The 13,899-nt window shown below is 40.6% G+C and overlaps 1 protein-coding gene across 4 annotated transcripts in view; it reads left to right on the forward strand.

Moving 5' to 3' along the window:
* The window catches only part of Trpc6 (transient receptor potential cation channel subfamily C member 6), a 116,075-nt gene that overhangs the window by 93,998 nt on the left and 8,178 nt on the right, over positions 1 to 13,899 (forward strand). For all 4 annotated transcript variants that reach the window (XM_041657206.1, XM_041657208.1, XM_041657205.1 and 1 more), the window contains 5 exons: positions 566 to 799; positions 3,618 to 3,882; positions 4,640 to 4,835; positions 6,233 to 6,436; positions 7,726 to 7,800. In XM_041657206.1, coding sequence (XP_041513140.1) covers positions 566 to 799; positions 3,618 to 3,882; positions 4,640 to 4,835; positions 6,233 to 6,436; positions 7,726 to 7,800 — 974 coding nt within the window. The remainder of the gene's footprint in view (positions 1 to 565; positions 800 to 3,617; positions 3,883 to 4,639; positions 4,836 to 6,232; positions 6,437 to 7,725; positions 7,801 to 13,899) is intronic.

Raw genomic sequence — 13,899 nt, forward strand, 5'->3', positions numbered from 1 at the left:
AGGCAGAGACAAGCATCTCTGTGAGTTTGAGGCCAGCCTGCTCTACAAGAGCTAGTTCCAGGACATCTAGGGCTGTTACACAGAGAAATCGTGTCTCAAAAAACTAAAAACAAAAAAAAAAATGAAAGAAAAAAATAAGAAAGGTTCTGTAGTTGGATGCTAGCAGGTAGTTCCCATGATCTGTATAAAAACTTACAAGATATCATAATAAATGTCTGCATAATTCCATTGTGAAAATGTGAAGCCTTCCATTTGGAGTGTATGGGTATGTTGTATTTGGGATATTACAGTGAACATATTAATTATTTTTCCATGACTAGAAATAAAAGATCACTGTGGTGTTTTTTGTTTGAGATTCTTGATCAGTTTTGCTTTAGTGCTTTCAGGTTCATTGGTAATATTGTTCGACTGGGTTTCTGAGGGTGGGGAGATGGTGGCTGGAGAGGAAGGCAAGGGAATTATTTACGGAGTTGGGACTATCAGGTGAGATCTTTCCATTTGTTTTTCTTCACGGAAGAGCTAAAGCAGGAAATCGAGCTGATATGTTAATCCTTTACTCACGCAGGCATGATATGGGCTGAATGTAAAGAGATCTGGACTCAAGGCCCCAAAGAGTACTTATTTGAGTTATGGAATATGCTTGATTTTGGGATGCTAGCAATCTTTGCAGCATCATTCATTGCAAGATTCATGGCGTTCTGGCATGCATCCAAAGCTCAGAGCATCATTGATGCAAACGACACTTTGAAGGACTTGACGACAGTTCCACTGGGAGACAACGTCAAGTACTACAATCTGGGTGAGTGTATGTTACTGTGTAAACTGCTGAAGATAAAGTGTTGTCTTGTGAAGGAGAAATAAGTAGTAGTCATTTTTTCCAGTTCATCCAAAATTGTTTATTGATGGCATCTGTATTTGAAGATGACATCATTATCTGAAGAACTGTGCTTTTTACCTCTGCATTTGATTTATCTTCTGCTTGGAATCCTTTATTAACCACAAGAACCATCTACCAATACTTCTTGGAACATCCATATAGTTACCAAATCCACTGAGAATTCCTGTATTATACCTTATAATTGTGTATTTTTCTGTTTTCTTTTTTAAATGAGTTTTTTCTGTGTTTCCCACATAAGACCGAGTGCCCAAAGAGTCAAGAAGTTGTTAGGTTCATTGAAGCTGGAGCTACAGGTAATTGTGAGCAATTCAACATGGGTGCTGGGAAAAATTCAAGAGCACCAAGAACTCTTAAATGCTGAACCTTTTCTCCAGTTTTCTCTCTCTAATAAGAGGGTTCACATGAGACAGTGATCCAGAGAAATGCCAGTATAGGATGTCTGTACTCTAGCCACTGTGCCTTCCATATCATGAAAGAATTCCCTTTCTTGCAACGTCTCCAGTAAAATCTCCTATTTTGTTTGCACTTCTGTCTGGTGGTGTAAGAAAGCAGATATCATATTGTGCACCCCCATCCACTTCAGTAACCTGTTGATTCGTTCACTTTTAAGACTCATGTGTGTGCTTGCCTAATTCACAGACCTGAACAAGTTCTGTTAGTGGTCTGAGCATTTGACAGGATGTTTGATGGCAGGAGTTCATTAGATACTTGTTTATTGAACATTTTCAACAACTGTGAAATGTTGAAATAGAGAAATGTCTACCTACGCATAATGGAAAGATACTTGACCTTAAACAAGAAAGGAGATGATTATTGCAAAACCATGATGAACATCATGCTACATGAAACAAGACTGGCATGGAAAAAAATCTCATGATCTCTCTTACACATGTCTCATAGGAGTAGAGCATAATGGTAGTTGGCAGGAATGGAGACATGTGTGTCAAAGAGGAGAACGTGCCGTAGTTAGATATAAGTCATGAATGCTGGTGTTCTGACATACAATATGGTGGCTGTAGTTAACCACAGTGTACCATACATGGAAAATTTCTGAGACAATAACTTTTAAATGTTCTTACCACAAAGAAACAGTATGTGAGGTGATCAATATGGTAATTATATTAATTTAATCAGTATGACATGTCAACATATGTGACATTGAACATGAGTTTTAAAAGTTTATATTTGAAAGTTTTTACTTTTAAGACATATGAACTATGTCAAAGTAAAAGAATTTTTTTTCTTTTAAACACCGCTTGGCCCATTATATCTAGCCTTTTCTCGGCTAACTCTCGCACCTGGACTAGCCCATTTCTTATAATCTGTGTAGCCCACAAGCTGGCTTACCAGGAATGATCTTAACCTGTGTCTGCCTGGAGTGGGAGAATCATGGCAACTCCTTGACTCAGCTTCTTTCTCCCAGCCTTCTGTTCTGTTTACTCCTCCCACCTATGTTTTAACCTATGAGGGCCAAGCAATTTCTTTATTGCTTAACCAATTCAATTCTTTCAGTGTTTGAGACACTGAAAAAATTCTTAAAAAAAAAGACTTCAAAATTTTTTCAGTGTCTCAAACACTGAAAGAGTTGAGAGATAAAGCAAACAAATGAATTTGGAGTAGAGAGGGATGACATAGTGGTGGCTGTAAGTGGTGCCTCTGTGGGGAGAGAGGTCCCAAGGAAAGAAGGCGATGCCAACCCCTTGATCGAAGTAGACATGGTTACCATTTCAGATTAATAAGCCAGGGGAGGTACTTATTTCCCCAGCGGAAAACTGACTAATGAAAGGAAATAAGTTTCAATATTTGCCCAAAAAAATCATCCCGCCATAGGAACTTGACTTAGGGAACTAAATCTATTAATATTCAACTGGCATCTTTGTAGGCTTACTGTCTATATCACTAAAGTCTCCTCATGATCTACTTTTGTATTTATTTCAATCCTAAGTGCTTAAGAGTTTCAAAGTATACTCAAAGATATCTATTTATAGGTAATACTCAAAATACTATAAAAGAAACCATACTCATAAGTTTTGTGTTATTCTTTCCTAATTCCACTCTCTGAAAATAACCAAATGCAAATTTATAATCATATTTCCTCCTTTCTACACACTATTTTGCATTTTCTTCATAATGATTTCTTAAGTGGTTTTTGATGGTTTAATGTAATATTGCCATAAGACATTATTAATGATTTATAGAAAAAAATGTGGTAAAAATAGACTTGTTTTATTGACCAATAAAAAGTATTCCTGGTAAGTTTAAATAAGAAGTATATAACCATCAAATGACATTATTTTCGTTCAAGCTTGAATCATAAATGCTATAATTTAATAAGTGCCAGATGTTTTAAAGCACTGTTCGTATATTAATTTTGTAAATTTTGAAGGGCTGATGAAAGCCATGGTATCAGTACTGTCTCGTTGTTAGAGAGAGAAGAATAAATCTTAGAGGAGTTATTTGTATAGATTCTTTCAGTTGAAGATATATAGCTATCAATAGGGACAGTTGCTCAACTGGTCTACCAGGAAGGTTTACAAGATTCGGAATTATACCCTACTGAGAATTCAATCAAGTCAGAAGATATGGCAGACACTTGAGAAGGTCTTCAGAATGAAGACTTTCACTTGATTATATATTTATTATTCTCAGAAAATAATTCATCTAAATGAGAAACTCATAGGGATTGCTGTAATCCTTGTCTCTGATTTTTTTTTTCTAGCCAGGATAAAGTGGGACCCGTCTGATCCCCAAATCATCTCTGAAGGTCTCTATGCAATTGCTGTGGTTTTAAGTTTCTCCAGAATAGCTTACATTTTACCAGCAAATGAAAGCTTTGGACCCCTGCAGATTTCACTTGGAAGAACAGTAAAAGATATCTTCAAATTCATGGTCATATTCATCATGGTGTTTGTAGCCTTTATGATTGGAATGTTCAACCTCTACTCCTACTACATTGGCGCGAAACAGAATGAAGCCTTCACAACGTATGTGGTCCTAGGTATTCTGATGATAGAATTTGCACATCAAATGGAGACGTGTTCAATAGCACCCATGTTCATTAGTTCATACTTTGATGGAATAGGTGTCTTAAATTTCAGAGCATCTATGTCACATGACAAATAGCATCTGAAAAGAAACCTACTGTTTTTCATATTCTTCTAGAGTATATTTTTTCAAAAGAAAATTAAACCACCTAGGTTAAACATATGGGCTTAACTCTGGACAAACGATTATGCTTACAGCATCACAATTCTTCCTAGGGCATGCCAAGAATTTTGGTGCCATGTCTACATTTATATTGTCATGTTTCCTGATATATATCATTATTTTCTATTCATTCTGTGTGATAGAAGTACAGATGAACCAGAAACTAAAATGACTCTAACAAGTAGAATTTTTATTAAGTAATTAATTTAACTATTCCATTGCCAAACCCACCAATCATTTAACTTTCAACATCCATAGTTATGAACTTATCCCACAGCCTTTATTGAGTGTCTATTCAATGCTAGCTGTCAGCTACGTGCATCATCTGCACAATATCACATCTTAGCAAGGAACCTAGAACTGCCATGTTGCCCATTTTGCAGAAAGAAAATTGAAAGTCCAGACAAGCAAATATTTTTTTCATGAGTATCTAATAGTTTACATGGATATTGAAACCACTCAGATTTATGATGATGCTATTACTATGTATTCATATATTTTCTCATATTCTTCTTTCTGTTATTTTCCCCCTAGAGTTGAGGAAAGTTTTAAGACATTGTTCTGGGCGATTTTTGGGCTTTCTGAAGTAAAGTCGGTGGTCATCAACTACAATCACAAGTTCATTGAAAACATTGGCTATGTTCTGTATGGTGTCTATAATGTCACGATGGTTATTGTTTTGCTAAATATGTTAATTGCGATGATCAACAGCTCATTCCAAGAAATCGAGGTATGAAATCTATACATTCTTATAGCCCATGCTCACATTTCACATATTTTAAGTGTTAGGTATTTCTTAAGACGAGCCTCTTTGCCGAAACAAATAATTCCAATCATACCAAACTAACCAAATTAAAGGACGTCCATATTTAATGAGATGCTCTTGGGTAGCCTTGGGAAAGCATATAGAGAGGAAGAGAGTGACAAGGGGAGACCACGCAAAACCTGGAGACCATGTGTACATTCTCTGGGGGACAGTTTAAATAGCCTGTGGGAGTAGTCTTGACCATCCCTAGGGGAGGGTTACCATTGGCCGTGCTTTCTTGACCCTCCCTGGGGAGGGCTTATTCCAGGAGCTGGGGTGAAGCCCCCAGACAAACAATCCAGACTTCTTGTATAAAGGGGTGATAGTGTGTTGCTTCTGATCAAACAGTAAGGATCAGCTAATCAATGGAATGAAACACACTCTCCCTGCTTTGGCATTTCTCTACTTTCTATGATTGCATGATCCATGTTGGTCACAGAGAAGTCGTGTTGGTCTAGGAATGCAGAGAAGCCTAACTTTACTTTTAAACACAATATCGATGAGCTATGCTGAATCATCAGAGTGTGAGGGACAGAATGGTCTGATTTATTACTGTTTGGTAAAATCTGAACTACTCTATCAAGATGAATTTTTATTCTTTGTGATGTTTTGTTGTTTTACTTTTTTATAAAAACAATAGCATCTCATGTAGTTCAAGTTAGCCTAGAACTTGCTACCTAGCAGAGGATGGCCTTGAGCTCCTGATCTCTCAACCTCCACCTTCCGAGTTTATGTGCCACTATACCTAGTGATGATTAATTTTTTAGTCAACAATTATTGCTATCAGCGAGGTGTGATAGCCTAACCCTGTAATACCAACATCTGAGAGGCTGAGGCAGATGGATCAACATGAGTTTCAGACGAGCTTGGACTATATTGTAAAAATCTATTTTAAAATAACAACAAAAAAAGGAAAAACTATTGTTTACAAATAATATAATGCTCAAATCTTTTTTTGAGTTACATTCAGAATTAATCCTTTCTCAGATTGGTAATGACTGTGTAAGTTTATATTCCAGAAGTTTTGATTCCTGGATGAATGAGTTATTGAATGAAGAATATATTTTACGGTGTTTTAGAAAGCACACTTGATATATACATTGTTTAGTGTTTAGAAACACATGTGAATTTGAGACCAGTAGTCCAGGAAACCTAGTAAAATCTGAAGCAGACTTCAGAAAGAATGTGTGGATTCAGTGTCCTGTGAAGCCTTCAGTTGGGAGTCAGGCTATTTGTAGCCATTGCCTCTTCAATCTAGCCCCAAAGCTATAAGAACCCAATAATTCTGTTTCCATGCTGAACAGCTGTGTCTATCTGTACAGGATGATGCTGATGTGGAGTGGAAGTTTGCAAGGGCCAAACTGTGGTTTTCCTACTTTGAGGAGGGAAGAACACTTCCTGTCCCCTTCAATCTTGTGCCAAGTCCAAAGTCCTTGCTCTATCTCCTCTTGAAATTTAAGAAATGGATGTCTGACCTGGTCCAGGGTCATAAGAAAGGCTTCCAAGAAGATGCAGAGATGAACAAGGTGATTATCTTGATGATTTATCACTATGGTCATAATTCTTCTTATCATAGTAACTGTTAGTGAAATGTCAACAGTTATCAGAAGCTGGTAGAAACCTGGCTGTACGACATAATATCTGCACCACAATGTTCAGAATGATTCCTCCCACACAACATGGGAGGCCAGTGTCTGCAGCAAGGGGCCTGAGGAAGGAAGTCTACAATTACAGATCGGAAATAATAATCTCAGTAGGCAAGGCAATCTCAAGAAAGCACAGATGAGGACTAGTGCCCAGGAAATGGGGTGGAAGACTTTCAGTATGTTCAGACATCGTTCAGACACATAAACCAAGCTGTATATGCATAGCCTTGGCGACAGGCATTCCCTGTACAGGCTTTTCCAGTGCATCAACCTAGGAGGAGAGGTATTCTAGCCACTTTTAGCAGAGGTGGATCAGGATGCCAACAGGTATGCAAAAAGTTTCTTTGAATAATTAATAGTGCTGTCAATTTCTTCTTAAAGGGAATTTGAAAGGCACAAGAATCTTTTTAGAACATTCACTTTTGGTTAGAGATTACAGACCATTTTTGTCTCTTCAAAAATGAGAAGAAAGGCAATGAGCAAAAGTTATAAATAGCTCAAACTTGATTTTATGAAAGAACAAATTCACAATGATAAGATCTATGCAGCAGAGCAGATGGAATTGTAGTCAATCAGTAAACTACTAATGTCTGACATTAGAAACTCAGAGTTGTTTCTAGACTGGTGGGCCTTTGGGCCGAATGGTTTGAAGTTTCCTTCTGTCCTGCCATTAGATGGAAGGAAAGTGTGTTCCAATGACGGCTGCCGTTGGCACAATAGTGTAGGGTGCTAAGTCAGGGCCAAGCTTCATGGCTAGTTTCCTTGCCAGCAACAGGAGTCAAAACTCCATCCATGTTGCAAAGATTGAATAAAATAAATATTAAAAATCCTTTGAAATCTCTAAATGATTGTACATAGAAGTTTGGGGGAAGCAGCATCTATGGCCTTCCTCCAGATGGCTGATTTATGTGAATCAGTGGGTTAAGTGGAAGACAATTTACATTACTCAATGTAATTAAATGTACAGTTGTCAAGTTTGATTAGAATTATAACCTGAGAAAATTTAGTGTTTGCATAAATGTCCAAGAACTTGGCAAAAGGAAGACTCAAAAAGTTTGTTTCTCTCATTAAAACATGCTGAGGAATTAGAGCAGGTAGCTTTGGCATATAGAATGAAGATTCAGAAATGGCCATGCTACTGGACTCATTTTCTTATCTATCTTTAAAAGAGAAATGAAGAAAAGAAGTTTGGAATTTTGGGAAGTCATGAAGACCTTTCAAAATTTTCACTTGACAAAAATCAGGTAAGATAATACTTGAAAACAGAAAACCACACTTAGGTTGCCCAGGATCGGTGTTATCTTGTCAGAGAAAAAGACCAGCATCTAAAAACAACATTATGGGATGAGTAGCAGGGGTTAAAGAGGTGGCTCAGTGGTTAAGAGCACAAGTCTGCTCTTCCAGAGGACCCAGGTTCAATTCCCAACACCCAGTGGTGGCTCACAACCTTCTGTAATGCCAGGGAATCTGATGTCCTCCTCTGGCCTCCACAGTCACTGGATATGCATAGACATGCAGGCGAGCAAAACAAGGCACATTTTAAAAAGTATAAAAGAAATAGGTAGCAGACACATTAATGCTATTAACAACTATTGTAACAACTTTCAAAGACTATAATTGAGTGTGTGCCTATGTCTGTTTGTAAAAGGAAATTAGTGCACATGTAAGAACTGTGTTCACATGAATTTGATGGGTAGTGAGGTGCAAGACTAGTGAAGGGGAGAAGGCACGGGGCCTGAAGGTATGTTAACTGTGCTGAAGCTCAGGTGCAGAGTGCAGAGCCAGCGGCCTCTGTCATGCAACAAGAAGTTGTTTGCAAAGGTAGTATGAGGATTCAACAGATATTGTGGCCAGTACAGTTCGTAATGAGAAAGGTATCTCGAGATGCAGCAGTCTCCTAATTGGAGACACCAAATCCTCAGTGATAAGATAGTTACTCCCTTCCCTGTCAGTTATTAGTCACAGGGTTTCAACAGACACCAAACAGAAACTTGACAGTACAAATAAGGAGAGAAATTTGTCAGGAAGGAACTAGGTTCAGCTGCACATAATAAAAAATCCAAATCACAATGGGCAAAGCAAGGCAATTGTTTTCGTGTTTCTCCTCTCATTTAACCTGCCCCAATGAGACAGTATGCGGTGCTTGTTAAGGGTGAGTGGCTGGAATGCTCTTGGAGTTTTCCTATCATAGACACCAGATGACAGCTTTACTTGCTGTCGTTACACTCCCTGTTAAGGTATGGAAGGGGAAATGCCCAAAGAAGCATGGCTGGCTAGCCACATCCCAAAAGCACCTCCAGAATGATTTTCATTATTCTGGTTGGCCAGAAATGCATTGTGTGGTCACTCCAAGGAAGGCAAAGGCCAAGAGGAGGCCAGTGCATTCTGTTTTTAACTGAGTAGTTTATGTCCCATAGCAGAATGCATGTATACTCAATGTCTATGTGACCATGACTCCCAGCCTCCCAGCTTTCTCTCTTACCATATCAGCCACAAGTCTGCCAACCACTTCCCACTTTAAACCAGAACCTGGTGGACAATCTGGAAGAAGACATAGGCTAGAAGCTCTATTCTGATTAGCAACTTCATCAGGATGAGTTTCCATGGGAAGGATCTGGGCAGGAAGGGTGGGGGTGAAAGGAGGTGTGGATGTGTGACACACCCAGGAACCTGCGTGGCCTGCTGCAACGTGGGGCTTTACTTGCAGCAATGGGGGATGGAGTGAGATACTGGAAGCAACAGGGAAATAACCTGCAGTCCCCACAGCAGTCAGCCCTTAAGATTGTGAGGAACTGGGAGAGTCTCACTGTTCAAACTGCTGTTCCCATTGCCATCGAGACACCAGACATTTCAACATGGTACAGTTTGGGAGACATTGAAGTAAAATCAATAATGTCTTCAAGAGAGCTGCAAGGTCCCTCTTCTCTGTGCTGAAGCTGCTGTGTTGGTTTGGGGGCAAGTGGAAAAACCTCACACAGAACAATCTTCAGCTATGATTGCTCTCCAACTTGTTTTTTTTTTTTTTAGACTGATATAGTTCAGCGTGCACGCTTACATTTTAAGGAATTACAGAATAACAAGGAAGACTGTGGCAGAGATATTGTTCACTATCTGTTTGCAGCAGAAGCTCCTGCTTCTCAGCCTATAGCGATGTTAGGACAAGAACACTTTGAAGACACAGAGCATATTTGAATACTGTATAAGGGATTTCCTCATCATAGGGAAAGGCAGTAGGAGTTATACTTAGAAACATTACCTTGATGGCGCCGTCCTTGTTTGTAGAATGTAGGCATTAAACACACTACTATCACACAGGCATTCGGAACATCAAATCAGCGCAGATAAAGTGCTTATGACATTATCTGAGGCAGAGTGCAATACAGTAGCTGCTTAAAATTTTCAGTTATCATTGCGAGAGTGGGGAGAACAAACGCAAGCACAGTTACAGTCACACAGGGAAACGGAAGTTGAACTAGATCTAAAAGTCCTAGAGAAAGGGTACAAACAGAAAATGAAAGGAGTCCAGCTGAATAATGTAAACTGGTGTATCTGGAAAAAATAATTGGAAATAACCAAATTAGCAAGTGGAAAACAGCAATGATAATAGAAAATCATCATGCCATTTGGAAGCCACCATGCATTAATTCAGAAATGGCTCTAACATTGGGTATGCTTGGCGGTACTCACACACACACACACACACATTTATCACTATTATATTGATATCCTATATCACTCCAGCTAAGAATTTGCACAAATTGCATGAGGGTCTCAGGTTCATTCCTTACAGTTACCACAGTCTCAAGGGAAGACTAGAAGAAATGGAATAATATACTTAGTAAGGCTGTGGTGGGAAGGATGTTTGCTCCTTTGCACTAGGGCCTTCCTCTCATTCCTTTCTCTTGGTGAAATCCTTCTGGTCGTGGCACGGTAACCAATCCCAGGCCCAGGAAAGGGGTGTGAATGTCTAGGCAGCACAGGCTGTGTCTCAGTCAATCCAGTTGTGGAGTTCGGGGTCAGATGTTGATTCTATGTCAATTTAGCAGCAGGAAGACCATTTCATAAGATGGTACACTATGGCAGCTATGTGGCATTCATATCTTTCCTCAAGACAAAGTCTGATCATTTTGTGGTAATCTGGCAGCTTCTAGCTGTTGAACCTTTGAGATCTTTTCACTTCCTTGCTATGACTGTGTTCTTTAGGTCCTAGGTGCTTCTGTCTTACAGTGACACCCCACCCCATAAAGTCTAGACACTGGGATTGGGCTGGCTGCCTCTTCTAGACAATCTTCGTGCCTTTCCTTGTTTCCCAGGCCAGCCATCCCCTATGTCGAGGGAGCAGCGTTTGGAGGGAGAGTGAGAGAGGGCAATGAAGGACACATGAGCAGAGCACATGACACACACGTACAAGGGTCATAGTAAAGTCCATTGTTGGCTTTATTTTATTATGTTTTTAAAGTTTGACTATAATATTTTTCCTTAATAACTTCTTTATTGACTTTTTGGGAGTTTCACATCATGCACCCCAATTCTGTTCACCTCCTGGTCCCCACCCCTGTCCTCCCCTCATCCCTGCTATGCCGCCCACATAAGGAAACAAATCAAAGTAAGCAATCAAGCAAACAAAAGCAAAAAACTCCAAAACCAAAACAAACAAACAGACAAAAAACCCACAACAAAAACAAAACAAAATCCACAACAGAAAAATCTGTTTACTTCTCTTTCTTTCCTGCTTCTCCATTACCTCTTCATTCATCCCGGGGCATTGGAGGCCTCAGTGTGCTGTATAGTGTACCTCTCTGTCCCATAAGTTTTCCTGGCAAGTGCTCATTGCAGTGAGTCACTGGTCTGGTTCAAGGCCTCTGGTTTCTGATACACCACCATCACTGAATCCTAACAGGAATTCCTCTGGGATATCCTGTGGCTGCTACTAGTCTTGGAGATCTTGTGGGTATCCTTCCACAGGGCCAGTCTCTTCACCAGCTCCAGCAGATCCTAGATGGAGTAGATGCTAGGGTGGGTTAACCCAGGGCGTGGCTGTGGGCCTGACTAGTAGCCAATCTGGTCAACTCAGGCCCCTGGGGTCACCCACTTTGGACGAGTGGGTGGAGTTAGCTTCCCTTCATGTGTGCCCTCAGGGTTAGTTCACTCTAGCCATGGTGAGGGATGGAGGCGATCTCTCTAGCTTGCAGGGGTCAACTCTCTTGATGTAGCATCCAGTAGAGGCAAGGTCAGCTTTCCCAGGGCCAGCGAAGGATGTGGTAGGCTCAGCATGGTCCTCTGATTTCATCTCTCATGGTTCCTAGGATCTCCGAAGGTGACTCAGGCCATAGACACCCACACAAACCCCATCTGTAGCTGTGCCACAAACCCAGACATGGTCCTCAGCAGCAGCTTGGGCAGGGAAGACATCTTGGCTCTTGGTGGAGAGAAGAGACTGGTCACTCAGGTGGGAATGGTTGTGGCCCTAACCTTGGGCCTCTATGTGACCTTTGGTGATAATGCAGACTTCAGCAAAGATCCCAGCCATGGTAGACCCATGGACTCCCCACATTGTCTTTTTAATTTTACATGCTAATCCCAGTTCCCCTTCGTTTCCCTCCTCCCACTCCCCCCATCCCCCACATCCACTTCTCAGAGAGGGTGAGGCCTTCCATGGGGAGTCAATAAAGTCTGTCACATCACTTGAGGCAGAGCCAAGGCCCTCCTAGACATAACTAGACTGAGCAAGGCATCCTGCCATGGGGAATGGGCTACAAAAATCCAGGTCATGCACTAGAGATAAATACTGGTTTCACAGCCAGTGGCCCCACAAACTGCCCAAGCCACACAACTGTTACCCACATTCAGAGGACCTAGCTTGGTCCCATGCAGGCTCCCCATGTGTCAGTCCAGAGTCAGTGAGTTCCCACTAGCTTGGGTCAGCTGTCTTGTGGATATCCCCATCATGGTGTGGACCCCTTTACTCATATTACTGCTCCTCCCTCTCTATGACTGGGCTCCCAGAGCTCAGTCCAGTGCTTAACCGTGGATTTCTGCTTTGGCTTCCATCAGTCACTGGATGAAAGTTCTATGTTGACAATTAAGGTAATCATCAATCTGCTTACAGGAGAAGGGCAATGAAGACACCATGTCCACTATTGCTTAGATTCATGATTGTGGTCATCCTTGTGGATTCTTGGGAATTTCCCTAGTGTCTGGTTCCTTGCTAACCCCACAATGACACCCTCTATCAAGACATCTCCATCCTTGTTCTCCCTCTCGGTTTCTCCCTCAACTTGACCTTCCCAGTTCCTCATGTTCTCCTCCCCGCTCCACTATTCTCCTCCCCATTCTACTGCCACCCTTCCCCTCCCCCAACACTCTCAATTTACTTGGGAGATCTGTCTATTTCCTCTTCCCTGGGGGATCCATGTATGTCTTTCTTAGGATCCTCCTTGTTTGCTGGCCTCTCTGGGGTTGTCGACTGTAGGCTGGTTATCCTTTGTTTAACGTCTAGTATCCACTTGTGAGGGAGTACATACTGTGTTTGTCTTTCTGGCTCATTCAAGGTGTTTTTTTTCTAGTTCCATCCATTTGCCTGCAAATTTCAAGATATTGTTTTTTTGCTGCTGAGTCTACTCCAGTCTGTAAACGTACCACATTTTCTTTATCTATTCTTTGGTTGAGGGGTTGTTTCCAGGTTCTGGCTATTATGAATAATGTTGCTATGAACATAGTTGTGCAAATGTCCTCGTGGTATGAGTGTGCTTCCTTTGACTAGATTGGTTCTCAATTGTCTGAGAAACTGCCATACTGATTTCCAAAGTGGCTGTATAAATTTGCACTCCCACAAACAATGGAGGAGTGTTCCTTTTACTCCAATCCTCTTCAGCATAAGCTTTCATTAGTGTTTTTGATCTTAACCATTCTGACAGGTGTAAGATGGTATCTCAGAGTTGTTTTGATTTGTATTTCCCTGATGCCTAAGAATGTTGAGCAATTCCTTAAGTGCCTTCCAGCCATTTGAGACTCTTCTGTTGGAAATTCTCTGTTTAGATCTGTACCCCATTTTTAAATTGGATTGCTTGGTATTTTGATATCTACTTTCTTGATTTCTTTGTATATTTTGGAGTTCAGCCCTTTGTCAGATGTGTGGTTGGTGAAGTTTTTTCTCATTCTGTAGGCTGTCATTTTGTCTTGTTGAATGTGATCTTTGCCTTACAGAAGCTTCTCAATTTCAGGAGGTCCTATTGTCAATCTCAGTGTCTGCGCTATTGGTGTTATATTCAGAAAGTGGTCTCCTGTGCCAATGTGTTCAAGGCTACTTCCCACTTTCAGTTCTATGATGTTGTGTGTGACAT

Source organism: Microtus oregoni, unplaced genomic scaffold (assembly GCF_018167655.1).
Source record: "Microtus oregoni isolate MIOR12 unplaced genomic scaffold, Mior012 000008F_ref0000371, whole genome shotgun sequence".
Lineage (NCBI taxonomy): Eukaryota > Metazoa > Chordata > Mammalia > Rodentia > Cricetidae > Microtus > Microtus oregoni.